This window comes from Podarcis tiliguerta (assembly GCF_965153285.1).
Source record: "Podarcis tiliguerta genome assembly, chromosome: 1".
NCBI lineage: Eukaryota > Metazoa > Chordata > Lepidosauria > Squamata > Lacertidae > Podarcis > Podarcis tiliguerta.
In genome coordinates, this window is record NC_139534.1 from 105408899 (window position 1) to 105426217 (window position 17319).

The 17319-nt window shown below is 44.2% G+C and overlaps 1 protein-coding gene across 4 annotated transcripts in view; it reads left to right on the forward strand.

Moving 5' to 3' along the window:
- Positions 1–17319, forward strand: part of ESRRB (estrogen related receptor beta) — a 158859-nt gene that overhangs the window by 132732 nt on the left and 8808 nt on the right. For all 4 annotated transcript variants that reach the window (XM_083448471.1, XM_083448470.1, XM_083448469.1 and 1 more), the window contains 2 exons: positions 9890–10000; positions 12046–12207. In XM_083448471.1, the coding sequence (XP_083304597.1) occupies positions 9890–10000; positions 12046–12207 (273 nt within the window). The remainder of the gene's footprint in view (positions 1–9889; positions 10001–12045; positions 12208–17319) is intronic.

A 17319-nucleotide genomic window follows, 5' to 3' on the forward strand; every position in this document is an offset into this window, starting at 1 on the left:
GATCATTACTCTTAAATAATTACCTGTCTGAAGTCCGATTCATTTGTATTTCAGAATTTCCTAAACAATATTTCTGCTACGTTTCACATCAAAACACTTGACTTGAGGTCATGTCTGAGTTCCTTTCCTGTGAACCTGCCCCCCACCCTGAATTGCATAGAAACTCGAATAATATTTCCATTACGTTTATCTCATTGTGTTAGCAAGCAGTGTTAACAATACAAGTTACCAGGTTCTTCACCTTTCAAAATCTGTTTTTTTACTCTCCCAGAGATAGGAATAAAGCATAGGAAATGGAGAGGAACAAAAATCTAACCATGTGAGCAGAAACCGATTAGAAAACACCGAACTAAGAGGAAAAGCTAGCAGAAGAGGACAGGGTTAAAAAGGCCAAGAGAAGAGGTTAGCTGTATTAAGCTTAATTTGAGAGTGAATATATTTCCGTTCTCTCTCTTGATATTTCTACAAGATAAAACTCAACAACAATCCAATCATGAACCCGAGATTACAAGGCAAGCTGCTTAGGCAACAAGAATTTACAAAAATAATTCAAAACTAAGAGAAATAATGTATTAACCACTTCCATGATCACAGCTAATCCACTTTTCTCTAACATCCATGACACTAAGAACCCCATTTTCCTGCTACTCTAATCCCAAACCTGCTAACTGCTTTAACTAGCAAATCCCAGCTGCTCCTTCCCAGAATTCCACCCTCCAATAGACTTCCACTCCTACTCCAACAATACAATTTTAGAGTTTTCAGGGACCTCAGCGGCCATCTGTTCCAACACTGCACTGTGCAGGGTGCAATTACAGCATCCCTCATAGATGGCCGTTCCGCCTCTGCTTAAATACCTCCAGCAAAGGAGGTCCTTCATTCCGGCCTCCAAGAAATTTCCTCCTTTCATCCAGCAGATTGTGAGCACAGCTCACTGCATACCCTCAGACATTTTTCCAATGAAAATACAGACGTCCGACCTAAGGGAAAGCAGAACATTCCAGGATCAAATCAGAAACTGGGACGGCTCCTGTAAATCTGGTACTATCCCTGGAAAATAGGGTCACTTGGAGGGTCTGTCACTGGAACACATTCTCTTGCAGGGCCCCTCTGATTTAACACTTGCATCAAAAGGCTTAATTTCATTGGGGATGCTTCCCCATTGACCACACCTCCGTGCTAGGATCTGCTTCAGCTGCTCAACGTCTGCATGCCATATAATTCTTGAATTGAAATTGAAATACTGTATTGTCACTTGTACAACTTGTATACAGATTACACGAGCACCCCCCACTCAGCTCTCTTAGTCTTAATTCCCCTCGTTTACTGACGCACACCCATCAAACTCGAAAGTCAGTTGCCATGTTGTTATCTTTTCATTCAGCAGCCTAACAGCCCATGGATAGAAGCTGTTCTTTACCCTGTTGGTGGGACTAATCATGCTTCTGCCTGAGGGCAGGAGATCAAGAAAGTGCCGGCCAGGGTGTGAATCATCCCTGAGAATTTCCCTCACTCTCCTGAGCCAATGTTAGTCCGCTATTTCATCCAGCGGATTCACGGGACACCCCATAATATCTTGTGCTGTATTCACCACCCTCTGTAGGCACTTCCTATCAGTTGATGTCAAACCAGAGTACCACACCGTGATGCAGTATGAAAGGACACTTTCTATTGTAGAAGGAGATCATCAAATGTTGATTGACATCGTTCTTAGAGGCAGAGAGAACCAGTGTCAGGGGGAAAATGTGTAATTTCTTTCTCTTACACTGCAACTAAACAGAAAACCGCACACTCTAGTACTCTAAACCCACTTCTGTTATACTGACTGCTGTAATGCAAGCAGCTAGCTAAAACAATAAAGAATTAATTTGAATGGGTTATTTTTGTCTCTCTTGCTTTCTCTTTAAGCATCTTTCGGTGGAGCACAACCGTTCAAGAAGTGCCCCCTGCTTCTCAAGTGTTCCCTGGGATCCCCCCTCCCCCAACCCCCCTTCCATTCTGTGCATTTTCTGAAAGATATTTGATTTCAGTGAAAGCTCTGCTGACATCCATGCAATATGCTTGCACTTTCTCTTTGTGCTTCCTGGGAAGGATGAGGACTCCTCCGGGGATTCTGGGTAATTGGGTTAGTGGCCAGCTCATGTCAGGAAATTAAAAGGCGGCCCTGATCAGGTTGCGGCTGCATGGGGTTTAATGGCTTTGTATTTATAGAGTATTCTGCTTCTACCCGTGCCAGAAATACCACTTTTCTGCATACTTCAGGTGAACAAAGCACATGGAGGAAAGTTCTCTCCCTGAAGGACAACTGCGCTTTGAAAAACAATTTGGTTTTTGTGTGTGTTTGTAACAATGCTGGTATATTTTCAGGAGAGATGCTTGAGGAATTAAGTTTCTGTGAATTCTGATATAAACTGGCCTCATCACCTCCCAGACTGAAGCATTGGTCACAGTTATCTAATTATCATTAGAAGGTTGCACGTCTCCTAATTTTGCTATACAACCATTGACTAAAAAATATATAAATATAAATTAAAAATGCATATTTTGGGATGAAATGTTTAGAAATGTATACACAGAGACATATTTTGTGGATTAACAAAACATTTGCAGATTAATTGGATTTATGAATGAACATGCAAAACTGATACTAGCTGGAAATGTACTAGTCAGCACTAGTTTTAAGAACAAATTTGATTACTATTAAACCATTTCCAATGTCCCAGATGCTTAATGTAGGATTTGCTCCACTGCATCCTCTCTCTTATAGCAATCAGGTTTTTTTAGGGCAGGGATGGGGAATATTTTTTCCCTGGCAGACCACTCACCTGTCAATCAGCTGATGTCATAATGATGTCAAATGATTGGCATGTGGGTGGTCCCACCCAGCTGTCAAAGTTGGCCAGTGCAGGTAGGGGGAGATAATGACCAAGCAGGATTGAACTCTTCACTCATCAGCTGATGCATGGGGAGTTCAATCCTGCTTTCTGAGATATCAGGTGTGGGGCAAATGGGCATGGTTTTTGAAAAACAGCCTTGTGGGGCCAAATAGGGAGGCCTGGAGGCTCCTAGTCCCTGTGTTAGGGCATTTCCAGAAGATAGGTGGTCTTGCACCCTGGAAATGATATGGATCTTCGGATTTATTTGATATCCCACATGTGCATTCTCTCTTTTGGCTAGTATGATAATAAAATGCTGCTTCTGGTGAATGCTTTTATGGTGCTCTGCATAGCAGTGTGGATTTTAATGGTAGGAAATAGCCTGGCAATGGGGATGTAGCAGAGTTGGCCATACCGTGTGAAAGAGTAAGGTAGCAGATTGTGAGCAGCAAACTTTCAGGTCTATTTTGGTGGGAGCGTATATGTTTGTGGGCATGCACACATGCACCCCCATGCCCACATGTGCACCAAGACATTAAAAACAGAGCAGGGTGTTTTATAGTAACAAGCATTGCTATGTAACAAGGCTTCCTATCTTCAAAGCAGCCAGACACACCCTTGTCGTAAAAAAGCACAGGGCTGAGTAATGCAGTAAGATGCAATGAGTTGCGAACAGTTGGGTTGACGGGGGACTCCTTAAACTGGCCATGCAGAAAAACTCTGAAATACGGACACACACATGCAGAAATGCAGGCAGACGTACGGGTACGTGGCACCCCAAGGATCAAATACAGAATGGAAAGTCAGGAGACCTACCCTGCCATAGGGACTCAACGGAAAAGGATGCATAGCCTGCAAATTCAATATGACAGCAAATGGGCTGCATTTCCCACTGTCTAGGGCTTTGCTTCATGGAGCTTTTAGAGGTATTTTTAGTCTCCGGGTAAGAAAAAAGAAACTAAACTTGATTGCTTGTGCTACCTCCTCTGCACACTCGGCTATTTTTACTTCCGACAGACTGGGCCTACATCCAGCATGTAGAGAGGGGAGGAGGGGGGCTCCGAAGCTGGAATTATTTGCCTTCCATTAAGAAAAAAACCTCCCAAGCCTGATGTTATCAAGTCAGTGAGGGGACATCTGATCTCAAACTTGTTGGACAGATGTCTCTTGGCAGGGCTGCGCTGGAGAAAGGCAGAGAGAGCAAACAGATCAGTAGAGTGGCTCTCACACTGCAGAGGGCTGGTACTGGCACAGCTCCGTTCGAAGGACTTCTGGAACATGAGTGGCACCAACAGGATGATGAGAAAACTGACAGCTTTAGTCAAGGCAGGAGGTAAGGCTGAATCTGAAGCCACCATGACTCTCCCCCTACACCGGTGAAGTGCATCAAAAGTCTTTTTTCCCAGAAGAGAGAATTAATAGGAAGAAAGCAAAAAGTGAAAACACCACAAGGAGAAGGAAAATTCTTAGCAGCTTTTCCCAAATAGGGTCAGCAAGCAGGTTGGGAAGCTGCATAACTTTACGTTCACCTGCCTTCACAAGCCATTCTTTGGGTAATGATACATTGGGGGGCGGGGAAACATATTTGCCCTGCAAAAATGTCACCAGCAGTTCAAAACTTCTGACTGTCCAGGAGCCATTTTGCATCCCACACAATGTCCCAAACCTAGTGTTGTTCAGTCACACGGTTGCAGGGAGATGGTTAACCCAGCACATAAATGGTGGAGAATATTCAGAAATATGGCCCTCTTTGGGAAAGAGCCCAGAAAAGAAAATGTTGAGAATTTTCTTGAGAAATTTTGCCTCAGCCCTATACTCACTATTGCTTCACATAACACAGACACAGTGTCACACACGCTGTTCTTTCCCAGAGGAAAGTCTGGCATTTCATTCTCTGCCTGTATTCTTTTAATGCATGCCAATGTAGTGCTTCACAGAAACGACCACTGAGTAGTTGGGTTTTTGTTTTGTTTTAAATTGGCAAGTAAGCGAACTGGAACAGGGTAAGACAACTTGGTATGTTAGGTAACTCCACTCCCCCAAATAAGCAGTCCTAAACCAAAACTGGAACTGCTTCATGGTGCATTGAGGGGATTGCTTCTCAGTCTAGTGAAGCAACCAAGCCTCACTACAGACCTTCTAACTTCTACTCACAACTCCCCACCTCAGACAGCAGCGAACCTTCTGCAGCTGTAGGTGACCTGACTGTGTTGTTAAGGAACTTTAACTAGACTGATTTGGACAGTATGACTCACATGTGCTGTGTTTTCCCTTGTCGTCTTTGTCTGCCTTCTATAGGGCACTTTCATTTAGTGCTGTCACTGCACTGCTGTCAAACCTCAGACTCAAGTAGCCAGCGTGAAATGCAGAATAATTACTGTAACTTAATTTGTGATTGATATCCTCATGGATCTTGCAAATCTCAGCATATCCATGCTACTTCCATTTCTGTTCAAGCCTCAGAACTGATTTTTTTTTGTTTTTGTTTTCGTCACCCCCATCCCTACCATTTCCTCTTTATGGAGGCAAATCCCACCAACTGGGCTTTCTTCATCTGCCTTGTGAATGCAGCCTCTCTTGCATTTTCATAGAAGCATTGAATGCATTTTTTCTTGCAAATGCATTCTTTCTTGCAAATGCATTGAATGCATTTTTCTTGGGGCAAAGGGGTTCTGAAGGGCAGATAGGGCTCTGAGGCTTGGAAAAATTAAGCCATTTGCGCCCACTCATTTTTGCAGGTTGCAGGTGTCCTCATTCAGTGTTTCCCAGGCCCCCATGCTATACAGGATAGCATGGTGCATCCTATTGATCATCCTGTTTACATGAGGTTAGGTGGTATTGCCCACTATTGGGATGGCACCTTCTACAGCAGTGTTTCCCAACCTTGGGCCTCCAGCTGTTTTCGAACTACAATTCCCATCATCCCTGACCACTGGTCTTGCTAGCTGAGGATTATGGGAGTTGTAGTCCAAAAACAGCTGGAGGCCCAAGGTTGGGAAATGCTGTTCTACAGGACTAAACAGGCGAAGCATAGAACCTCTTGCTCTGCTTGTGAGTCGATAGGTCAGGCTCCTGCAGTCTGACCAAGTTAGAACTTTTTAAAACATATATTTTTTCACCTTTAGCTCCCCCGCCCCACTTTCAGTTCCTTTCTCCTCTCCTCCACAATCACCATATTTATTTTTTTAAAAAAATTGTGTGTGGGGGGGGGGGGAACCAGCATGGTGTAGTGGTTAAGAGCAGTGGACTCGTAATCTGGTGAACCGGGTTCGCGTCCCCGCTCCTCCACATGCAGCTGCTGGGTGACCTTGGGCCAGTCACACTTCTCTGAAGTCTCTTAGCCTCACTTACCTCACAGAGTGTTTGTTGTGGGGAAGGAAGGGAAAGGAGATTGTTAGCCGCTTTGAGACTCCTTCGGGTAATGATAAAGTGGGATATCAAATCCAAACTCCTCCTCCTCCTCCTCCTCTTCTTTTGGGTTCCTTTAGCTGGGGGTGAGGATGACACCGCAGCCTGGTTCCCGCCCATAAGCCTAGGGCAGAGGAGCCTAGAGAGAGGAGTTCAGTGGCACCACTCCAATGGCCAGTAGCAAAGGAAAACAAGCTGCTTCACGCCACCTTTGGAGGCTTATGGCCTTGGCTGACCCTTTCCCTGCCTTTCAGTGGGGCATTTCTCCTCAGAAGTTGCCACACTGGACACAGCAGGGGGGAGAGGAGCAGCTGCTCTGCATTCAGTGGCGAGGGCAGGCCCCAGAGCTTTGGCCCCAGTCGCCAGCCAGCGAAGCTTATTCCAGCTCCACAAGCCACCAAGCAGCACCTCATTCATCCCCAAATCAATGTGGTTGCATCATTTCTGGAAAATTAGCACGGCCCATGTTTCTCTCTCGTTCCTTTCTCAGATGCATTAGCAAAAGAAGTTTCTTCTTTTCACTATTCTGGTATGTTTATGAAACAGCTCAGAACCCTGCCAAATAGTACCTCCTAGCTGCTGGATTGCATTGCCTTTCGTTTCTGCAGAGATTGTAAGCTCTTTGGAGCAGGGATCTCACGTCAGTGTCTTTTACACTGTAGGTTCAGCATGTAAATGTTTTATAGTTTTATGTGCTATAAGCCACCCAGAGTGGCTGGGGAAACCCAGCCAGATGGGTGGGGTTTTAATTCAATAATAATAATAATAATAATAATAATAATAATATGGTGGGGTTTGCTGCTTGAGCACCCAGTGATTCCTCTGCATAGCGACAGCAACAGCTGAGCGGGTTTAGTCTGCACACACTGTCTCTTTAACGCTGGCCATGATGATGACTGTTTGGATGAAACAACAACTGTGACCTTATTTAAAGTGCTTGCCTGAAGGAGTGTCAAACAGGATGGAGGGACAGGAGGAGAACAGAGTCTCTCCTTTGAAATTAACGAGCTAATGTCCTTGGATGAATAGACATATCTACTCAGCAAGGAAAAGAGGGATGGAGGGTAAATCTCCTTGCATCTCCCTCTCTCCCTCTCTCTTGCTTATCTCTTTTAATGCACTTAAGTCCTTTTGTGTTTCTCTAATCTGATTGAGGGTGCCTAATACCTTTGCAACCTGTGCAGCCAAGCACTGAGGACAACACGCTTATATGTGCATGATTCTGCTTGGTAAAAATAGCATAACTCCCTCCACTGGTTCCTCACCTTTTCCCTTTTGCTATATCTAAATGCCCCATTACTACACACTTGGGACTTGCAGTGGAAATTAGTTTCACTGGCGTTCCAGTGTACGCCAGTGTACATCTTGCCCTACAGGCATTCCCACCTCACTCGTCCAGTGAAGATATGGGGAGAAGCAGGGCCACGCATATAGGCCATGCCCCCCAATGCCAGAGCATCAGCTGGCCATGCCCCTAGCACTGAAGGCTCAATATTAGTGCAAAAGGGTGCAAAGTGCATAAGGTCCCTTTCACACCAATGTGAAACACGTGGCAGTGGTGGGCATGGCCACTGGACTCAGTCCCACTTTAACCCCTACCCACATATTTGTAAACCACTGTGAGGTTGTTTTCTTTTATAATCGAATGGTATATAAATGTTAGGGAATAAATAACATAGATTCAGTGGGTGCAAAGGGAGAGTGAATGTATGGACACTTCTTTGACCCGGACCAAGGTGTGAGAGCCCTACAGGTTTTTACAATGAATTTATTCATTTATTTCCCAAATTCTATATATCACTAGAGTGTAAACACAAACACACACACACCTCAAAACAGTTTAGAGTGTGCAAATGAGCATCCAATTCATTGTGCTGGTAAAGTTGCAGATAAGTGGTGTTCATATGCATAACAAAAACAACAACACTTTGCGGTAACCCATTAGCTTATTTGATCATGGCCGAGATCTTAAGTGCATGATTTGGGAGAATATTCTTGCAATTATTCCAAAGGTACAGTGGTACCTCAGGTTACATACGCTTCAGGTTACATACACTTCAGGTTACAAACTCCACTAACCCAGAAATAGTACCTCTGGTTAAGAACTTTGCTTCTGGATGAGAACAGAAATCGTGCTCTGGTGGCGCGGCAGCAGCAGGAGGCCCCATTAGCTAAAGTGGTGCTTCAGGTTAAGAACAGTTTCAGGTTAAGTACGGACCTCCAGAACGAATTAAGTACTTAACCCGAGGTACCACTGTACTAATGAGGACAGGCTGCCTGTATAGTGTTGGGCTATTCAATGCTAGTCAGGTTGGTTTCCTGGGAACTGGGTCTTGCCTGTCATTCTATTTGCTTGGATATTATTTAACAAACACTACAGAAACATTTCTACCTCACTGGGTTGAGATGCTAATAGGAGGGTGAAAAGGGAAGAAGCTCTGATGTTTAAAAGTGCATTGTTTGTTTTTGTCCCTTTTTTCATCAATTGCGTGGGGGAGAAGGGATATCTGTGTATATTTTAAGAAAGATATTTCACAGAGCAATCCAAATTCCTGGTGGGTGGCAGCGGGATTTAACAGAGTAGTGGAGCAACTGCTATGTCTGGAGTCCCACCGGTTGCACTGGAAAATAATGTCTCCTCCTGCCCCCACATGCCATTTCCAGGTTGGCGCAGCCGACAGACTCACATCAGGCCAACTGCTGGTGGCTACAGATGAGGGAGAAATTAGATTTTGTTAAAGCAAACCCACCTAATTTGTACTTACCGAAACAATACGCAAACCGAAACACAGCCATCCTTCAAAATCCATACTTCTCTGAATTTTCAACACCGTTCCCCAGCCAAGTAATTGTATAAAAATGCACATAGCAGAATAAAGGGTGTCTATAAATGCACCTGTTTAGTGAAGGTAGCATACAAAAATCCATTATATTAGGGGGGGATGTGATTTGCAGGAATGTGTATATTAGGTAAAATTGCATACAGAAAGATGTGAATTGGGAGAAACTTGTGTTAGAATGTTGATGAATTTTCATGAGGATTAAATAAAAATAAAAAATCCATGTGGAAATGTGGAAGACTGAACTTAAGAATGGGAAACTTAAAAACTGAGACAAACCAAAATTGACAAATCCACCCATTCCTGGTGTGAATGCAGAAACTGAGTAAATGAAAAGTTTCATTCTAAGGGCCCCTGCAGACATCCTATTTATTAAGCATCCATCATGATTTGCATACGTGATGTTATTGGATGGTTATCCCCCCCCCCCACCACTGGCACAGCTAGACAGAATTGGGTGAACGGACATCTCAAGTTCTATCCTATCTGCACCACTTCCAGGAGGGATTGTTCCATCAGTCAATTTCTCTTATCAGTTTTTCTCTTCATTGGCAGTGCAATCCTAAACACGCCTACTCAGAAGTAAATCCCATTGGGCTTGGTGAGGCTTACTCCCTAGGATGCATAGTTAGAACTGCAGCCCACATGCATAGGAATCAATAGGAGTGCATGTGCATACAAATATACCTGTTAAGAATAAGGAAACATATCTGATTTCACTAAAAAAAAAAAGACCTTAAGATTTCCTTCCTCTTTTGCCTACAGGGGTCCGTCTGGATCGAGTTCGTGGAGGCCGTCAAAAGTACAAAAGGAGATTGGATTCCGAGAGCAGCACTTATTTGAGCTTACAGATTCCTCCTCCAGCCAAAAAGCCATGTAAGTGCCGGTATCACACACTGTTGCCTGGGGCAAGCTCTCCATTTTCTTTCCCTAACATAGCGCTGTGGGGTTGTGCTGCTCTCCCTGAGTGTTCCTTGTAGGAAACAGTTCTCAGCTGTCTTAATTAGGGAGCCGCATGAGTTAGTGTCCTCTGAGACTTTTCTGAAACTGAAACCGAGGGCAATTGTTCAGATACATGGTTTAAGGGAGCACCTGGCCATTCCCTAAATCTGTAGGATTGTAGCTTGCAGGTAAAGATGGTGGTCTACCCATCTTGCCATGATGGTTCTCCAGCTTTCCGGATCCTGCTAACTGCCTGGCAACCTATTCATCATAGATCTCTATGCTCCATGCATTGTAGAATCTATTACTGGGGCATTTCACACATGGTCCAGTGCAGAGGGCCTTCTGGCGGTTCCCTCACTGCGAGAAGCCAAGTTACAGGGAACCAGGCAGAGGGCCTTCTCGGTAGTGGTGCCCACCCTGTGGAACTCCCTCCCACCAGATGTCAAAGAGAACAACAACTACCAGACTTTTAGAAGACATCTGAAGGCAGCCCTGTTTAGGGAAGCTTTTAATGTTTGGTGCATTACTGTATTTTAATATTTTGTTGGAAGCCGCCCAGAGTGGCTGGGGAAGCCCAGCCAGATGGGCGGGGTATAAATATTATGATGATGATGCAGAGGAAATCCTGAGCTTGCCACTGAGTCTGAACTCAGTGGGGGAGATTTAGCCTATCAGATTCCCTGGTGCCTATACCTGTATGATACCTGTGCTTTTTGCTTTGATACCTTACACTGAAGACATCTTTGGTGCACACCTAAGCAAAAATGGTAAAGGTTCTTCGTTCTCTGGAGGGTCTTGTTTCATTGCTCATAGATCTTATTCTAATGTGTGCCCAGCTACTAGCACTTTGGTTTGAGGTGGAGAAACTATCCGTGGAAAAGATATATCACCCTTTCCACCAAGAGTACCTTCTGTCAGAGTTCAGCCAAGCCACACAGACTGCACCCTCTGTGATGGTCCTGCAGCACCAGTGATCAGCTGCATGTTCTAGAGCAGGGGTAGGCAACCTAAGGTCTGGGGGCTGGATGTGGCCCAATCGCCTTCTCAATCCGGCCCGCAGACGGTCCAGGAATCAGCATGTTTTTACATGAGTAGAATGTAACCTTTTATTTAAAATGCATCTCTGGGTTATTTGTGGGGCATAGGAATTCATTCATTTTTCCTCCCTTCAAAATATAATCTGGCCTATCACATGGTCTGAGGGATGGTGGACCGGCCCACAGCTGCAAAAGGTTGCTGACCCCTGTTCTAGAGAGTGGTCAGAACAGGATGAGGTCCCCTCCATTAATGGACCAGTGGACTCAAACACCCTAAGAGCCACTTCACTTTCCAAAAATCAGTATTTTACAATAGAAAGTTGGGAAAATATTTGCAGCAGACATGAGAAATAGACCATAGTTTATTTAAATTTCCATAGGGATGTTTCCTTAAGCCATTTTCCCTGCATTTCCTCCCATGTCAGAAGATTCCCCATTTATTCCAGCCAGAATGTCCATATGTGAGCTTCCTATCAGTATTAATTAGCCAGAATACATGGTAAAACAATTATCAGTTGAAATATGCAGAGTGTTCAGAATGGAAAGTTATATCTTGGCAAAGGATGCTTAGGTATATCAGTAATTAACACATGTAAATATCTATGATAGGATCAGGGACCGATCGTAGCTCAGTGGTAGGGCACATGCCTTGCATGCAAAAGGTTGCAGGTTCAATCCCTGGGGCCTCCAGTTTGAAAAGGAGCAGGTAGCATGTGACGAGAAAGACCTCTGCCATGGTCTCTGGAGAGCTGTTCACAACTCCGAGAAGGCAATACTGTGCTAGAGGAACAAACAGTATGATCAGGCAGGAGCCAGCTTCCTACATACCTGGCATTCCCAAGCAAAAATAATCTCACCTTTATTTCAGACAGTGGAGTTTTAAGCTACTTGCATAAGTTCTTCAGATGCACATACTGATTTCTGCTTTGGAATTTGCAGTGACCAAGATTGTCTCCCACTTGTTGGTGGCAGAGCCGGAAAAGATTTATGCTATGCCTGACCCTACCATGCCGGAGAGTGACATAAAAGCTCTGACCACGCTCTGCGATTTGGCAGACAGAGAGCTGGTTGTGATCATTGGCTGGGCAAAGCACATCCCAGGTAAGAAGCTAAGGGTGGGGGGCAAAAAATGGTTGTAGTGACTTACCGTCATGGGCACTAGTTTATCATTTTCAACAGGGAAGCTGCCATTGCCTGATGAGGAGCTCTGAAATTTTGTGTGTAAAAAAACCCCCAGGATTTTGCAGCTTCAGCCCCCACATTTTGCAAATGGAATAAAAATGCAGTGGGAATCTTTAACCCGTGAGCAGCCTTGGAGGGATCTACCTCTCTTGTTGCACATTATGTGAAGCAACAAATTGAAGTGGGAATAGTTCACACACACACACACACACACACACACACACACCCCTGCTTTTTTGCTGCTCTTTTAACCATGCGAAGCAGCCTCAAGGAGAACCCGAGTTCAATAGAAAATAGAGGTTATGAGAGGACTCCTAGTTTACAACAGACTCCTCGCTTTCAATCAGAATTCCAATGCAGTTATTGATTTATTGGTGTAAATTAATGTATCTTTAGATGCTTGCGATTATCTTATAGCTTTAGCTTTGAACTGAGAAAACTCCAGCTGACGGGTACTTGGGAAAGGAGGTCAGTCTTTGGATACTGCTTCTCAGCAAATCTTAATCCCAGTGGTGCCCTTCTTGAAGGAGGCCTGTCATAACAGGGATTACCCCACTCACTGGCTGCACAATCTGCCAGGGCCTGATTCAGCACAAACAGTGTAATGCTGCTGATTAAGGAAACTCTGTCTAGATTGCTCCACTAACCCAGCAGCTGGGAAGAATTAACAGGAAGGATAATAACAAACTACACCAGACGACAACTTATTAATACTCAGGCTACCATCTCCATATTGATGAGGCCATCTTCCTGTAAGAACATTTGTGAGGTCAGTGTACTTTCCCATTTTTAGTGCACAATCCAAACAGTTGTTGACCAGGTAGAGCTGCTGTTAGAGCTGCTGTTGTGGAGATACCACAGGTTAGATATAATCACACTTTCTTTTCTGTCTGTTTGTCTAGAAAGATGTGGAGCATTCCCCCCCCCCCGTAGTACATTTGTTACTTGCCTGATTACAGTGCAAATTATGGTTGCATTTCGCTGGAGAGCCCTTGATCACATCCTGTCCCATTACTTCTAAAAGCAAAGTGTTCCGATGTACCATTTTGTGGAATCCTTTCCCATTGTTTTGAAATTTTGCAATGGAAAAGTCCACAAAGTTGCTCCTCACAGACAAGCCCAAAAGCTAATTCAAATGGGGTGTGTGAATTAATAGCTGAATAATACTCAGTGTGGACAGGCCCAGAGTGAGTTGACAGCATGATAGAAAAGGAAGAATGATCTAAGGGTAACAATATAGTTAGGTCCTAAGTTTCTGAATAATAAGGCAATATGTTGATTTCGTCCAATGAAATCTCTGAAAGCTGTGAGTATGTGTGTACATGTGCACAACTTTCAGGTTTGCATTAATTCCTAAACTTGCCTCAGACAAACAACTGTGCAAGGACCCTCTCAGTGATGTCAGCACATGGGTCCAATTAAGCTTGAAGCCACTCTTCAGCAATTGGGGGGGGGGGGGGGGAGGAATACATTTTAATAGTGTTCAGCAAATATTATTACTTCCCTACCAAGGCTGTCTTCCCCTCTGGACAGGACTCCCCTTTCTTCATGCTTCACACCCAGCCCCTGCATTAATCACCTGTACCTTGTTCCCCATCACTGTGTCTCCCTGCAGGAAGCGGAGATTTCTGTGGAGGGGTGATGACAGGGGCTCTTTGGGTGACTGTTTTGCTGCTGCTCTTGCTGGGAAGACGAGAGCCTCGCACAGGATGAAATATGGCTAGTGGAGTGACAGCAGCTGTGTCTAGAGTGGCCTCAGATCCTATAATTACATCTCTCTTTATTACAGCTGCTAATGGCCCTCCAGGATGACAGAGATGATAATAAATTAACAGATTATGAACTCCACTTGCCACAAATTATGTGTTTTCTCTCTCTCTTCTCTCTCTCCCCCTCTCTCTAAAGATTCTGGTAGCTCCTGCTGCCAAATGTCTAAAAAAGAATAGGTTTCTACACCCATGGGTACAAATACTACAGGTTTCAGAGGGAATCTGTGAAGTTCAGTTGGGATACTGCCAAGAGGAGCTTATGCATGCTTCTCTGTAAGAAAGGATGAGGTAATGTGCTTTATTTGTAGCAATGTGAGGCATGCAACAATTTTCTAATACATGGATGAGGAGGAATCTGTGGCCTCCGGCCAAGATGGCCAATGGTGAAGACTGAATGATGGGGGATGTAGTTCAACAACATCTGGAGAACTTCAGATTCCCCACCCTTGTTCTCACAGGACAGATTCCATGTTTCTGGAATGTGTGCCTGATGGAGCTGGAAAGTTAGCCACCCCAGCCATCATTTGGATCAGTTCTCAGATGCCTCCAAACAGGGCATGATAGAGATACTAGCCATCTCCATTTTAGTTTAGAGCCATAGATTTATAGGTCTATATATTCTGGTGTGTTTATTTATTTATTATTTTTTAAGAAAGATGCATAAGCTGGTGGCCATCACCATAAAATGGTTATGCATGCATTTTTTAAAAAATGACCCGAGCCTAGAGCTAATCATTTTCGCTGGGTGACCTGAGATATGTCCCCTTTGACATCTTTTTCTAAACACAACAGATCATCCAAATATTCCTTTCTTATAGGGAGAATGCTCTAACCCTCTGGCCATTTTAGCTGCCTTGTTCTATCCCTCTTCCAATTCTATGGTGTCTTTTTGAAAAAGGGCAACCAATCTGCATGCAGTATTGTAAGCCCATTTACACCACAGATTTATATAATAGCATTATGGTAGCAATCATTTTATTTTCAGCTCCTTTAATTCTCATCTACTCATTCTTCCTAACACAGGATTTGCCTTTTTCACTCCCACAGTACACTGATTTGACTGTTTTTTTCAGTGAGCTTTCCACTGCTATCGAAGATCTTTTCCCTGAGTGGTACAGCTCCTTCACAAGTAGTTATTCTGTTGGCATTCTTATAGTTTGTTGCGGTTTAAACCTTCTTGAATAACTGGTGTCAACCACAGAGTTAGGTTTATCTTGATCCCAGATAATTTATTACTAACTTAAAAGCACTGGTCTCAAACAGTGCTGAGCCAGAATTGAAACCCCATGAATTCATAGCCTTCTTTGTGGTCTATGAAAGAACCCACCCTGTTGGTGATTATGAGGGAAAGTGCTGTGAACCTATCAGCGAGCCTCAGCCAATACGTGGGTCTGATGGACATTGTGGTCCAAAACACTTTCAGGACACCAGATTGGGGGACGTTGATCTCAGCACTGCGCTTCTTTCATTGTTTGCTCACAGTCTGGTATCCACAGCGGGCATGGCATTTTCTTGCACAGCATGTGATCTGCTCTCTGCTCAGATGCGTTAGGAATCCCACTGTTTAATTCCCTCTCTTGTAAAAGAGAAGATTTTGATGCCAGCCCCCTATAGAACACCTTGCATTAGCCAGTTGGATATCAAGGAGATGCGGCATGAATGACAGCTATCAGGTCTGAATCGGACAAAGAGGATTTCACCATCCTCTCTGGACAGAGTTGGTGAGAAAGTGCTCTTGCTTTGTCCCGGAGTCGCAGCTACAGTGTTGAGCACAATGCTCAGGATATGAACTTGGAGTGGCAGGGTGTTCTTTGCCCATCATAGAACTGTGTGTACACTTGGCAGGGATCTACTATCAACAGTTCTCTGTTTCACGTACCTGTGTGCAACACATTTTCAAGTGTGTGTTTATCACATTCACGCTGCACACTTTAGGCATACACTTAAAATCCCTAGTGTAATGAGTGAAGAGGCCCTGAGATTCCAGATCAAAGACCTCATGCACTGCTTGTTCTGTGTGGTTGGGATGTTTAATCTCTCACACTGTTTCAAATGATGTGTGCTTGTCTGGCTCAGAAAAGATTGAACTTTTTCTGTAACTGCTAAACTGGCTGGATTATTGTTTGGTTTTGATGGTTCTTGGTTATGGAATGGAAGCGCCTTCCTCCATTAGGACATCGTCAAGCCTAAATGAACTGACCGTAATAAGTCAGTGCGATGAATAGTTTACAGGTCTCCAGAAGAACTTGTGAGCATAGTTTTATTGCTACATAAATGTGGATTAGCAACAGAAGAGCACAGCTCCCTTGCTAAAAGGGCAGCTTGTTGTTATTCAGACATATACAGGGCAAAGCACTGGGTTGTGGTCAGCAATGCACTGCAACCTAGTTGTCTAGCCTAGCTCCTTTCCATCTTCAGACTCGCCAAGAAGGGTTGGTTTTGCAGCTCGTGTCCCTGATGTCCCAGCCTCCTCTTCAGCTGTCCTCTTATTTCTTCTGGTACTCCTCCCCAGTGCTTTATCGATCTCTCCCTCCTACCCATCAGGCCTCACACACGCACACACAACACGTGACAGCTGATTGGTATCTGTTAATTAATGTGGCCTGCGGCCTCTTTTCTATTCAGTGGCCTGATAAGGGAAATTGGATGTCCAAGGACTGCCGTGCCATTATCACCCCTTACCTCCTCTGGCAACACAAACACAAAACATGGTGTAGTGATAAATAAATACCACTAACCCATCCCTCTGCCCTCACTTCCTTGGGCTGAGATAGCTGAGACAGAAAAATGGAACTCCCGACCAGTCAATACAGCAATCACCAGCTCTTTTGTTAATTGCCAAGTTGATAACAAGAGAAATCAAATGATCCTTGCAGTGACTGGCTCCCTTGGCCCAGATGCAGGCACAAGAGTACCAGAGCAAAGGACTCTGGGAATAAAGGCATCCTGCTGAGCGTAAATCACAGCTAGAGGGACTGGAGCGTCTGTGAGTCAAAGGTTAATGAGCTTAGGAAGAACTGTGGGGCAGCAGTGAAGCAGTTGCACAAAAAGAAGAAAAGGGAACCAGAATGATCTCTTACAACACTTGGCAAGAAATGTTAGGTAACTCCCTGTGTGTTACTAGGAACAGTTGAATCTGTTAATTGTCATGTTCTAAATTTTCCAATCTCAAATTTGGTTTGCATCAGTTTGCAAGCCCTTAAAAACTCAAACACATTTTGGGGTACACTTATCCTAATATATCAGTTTTTGCAAGCAATAT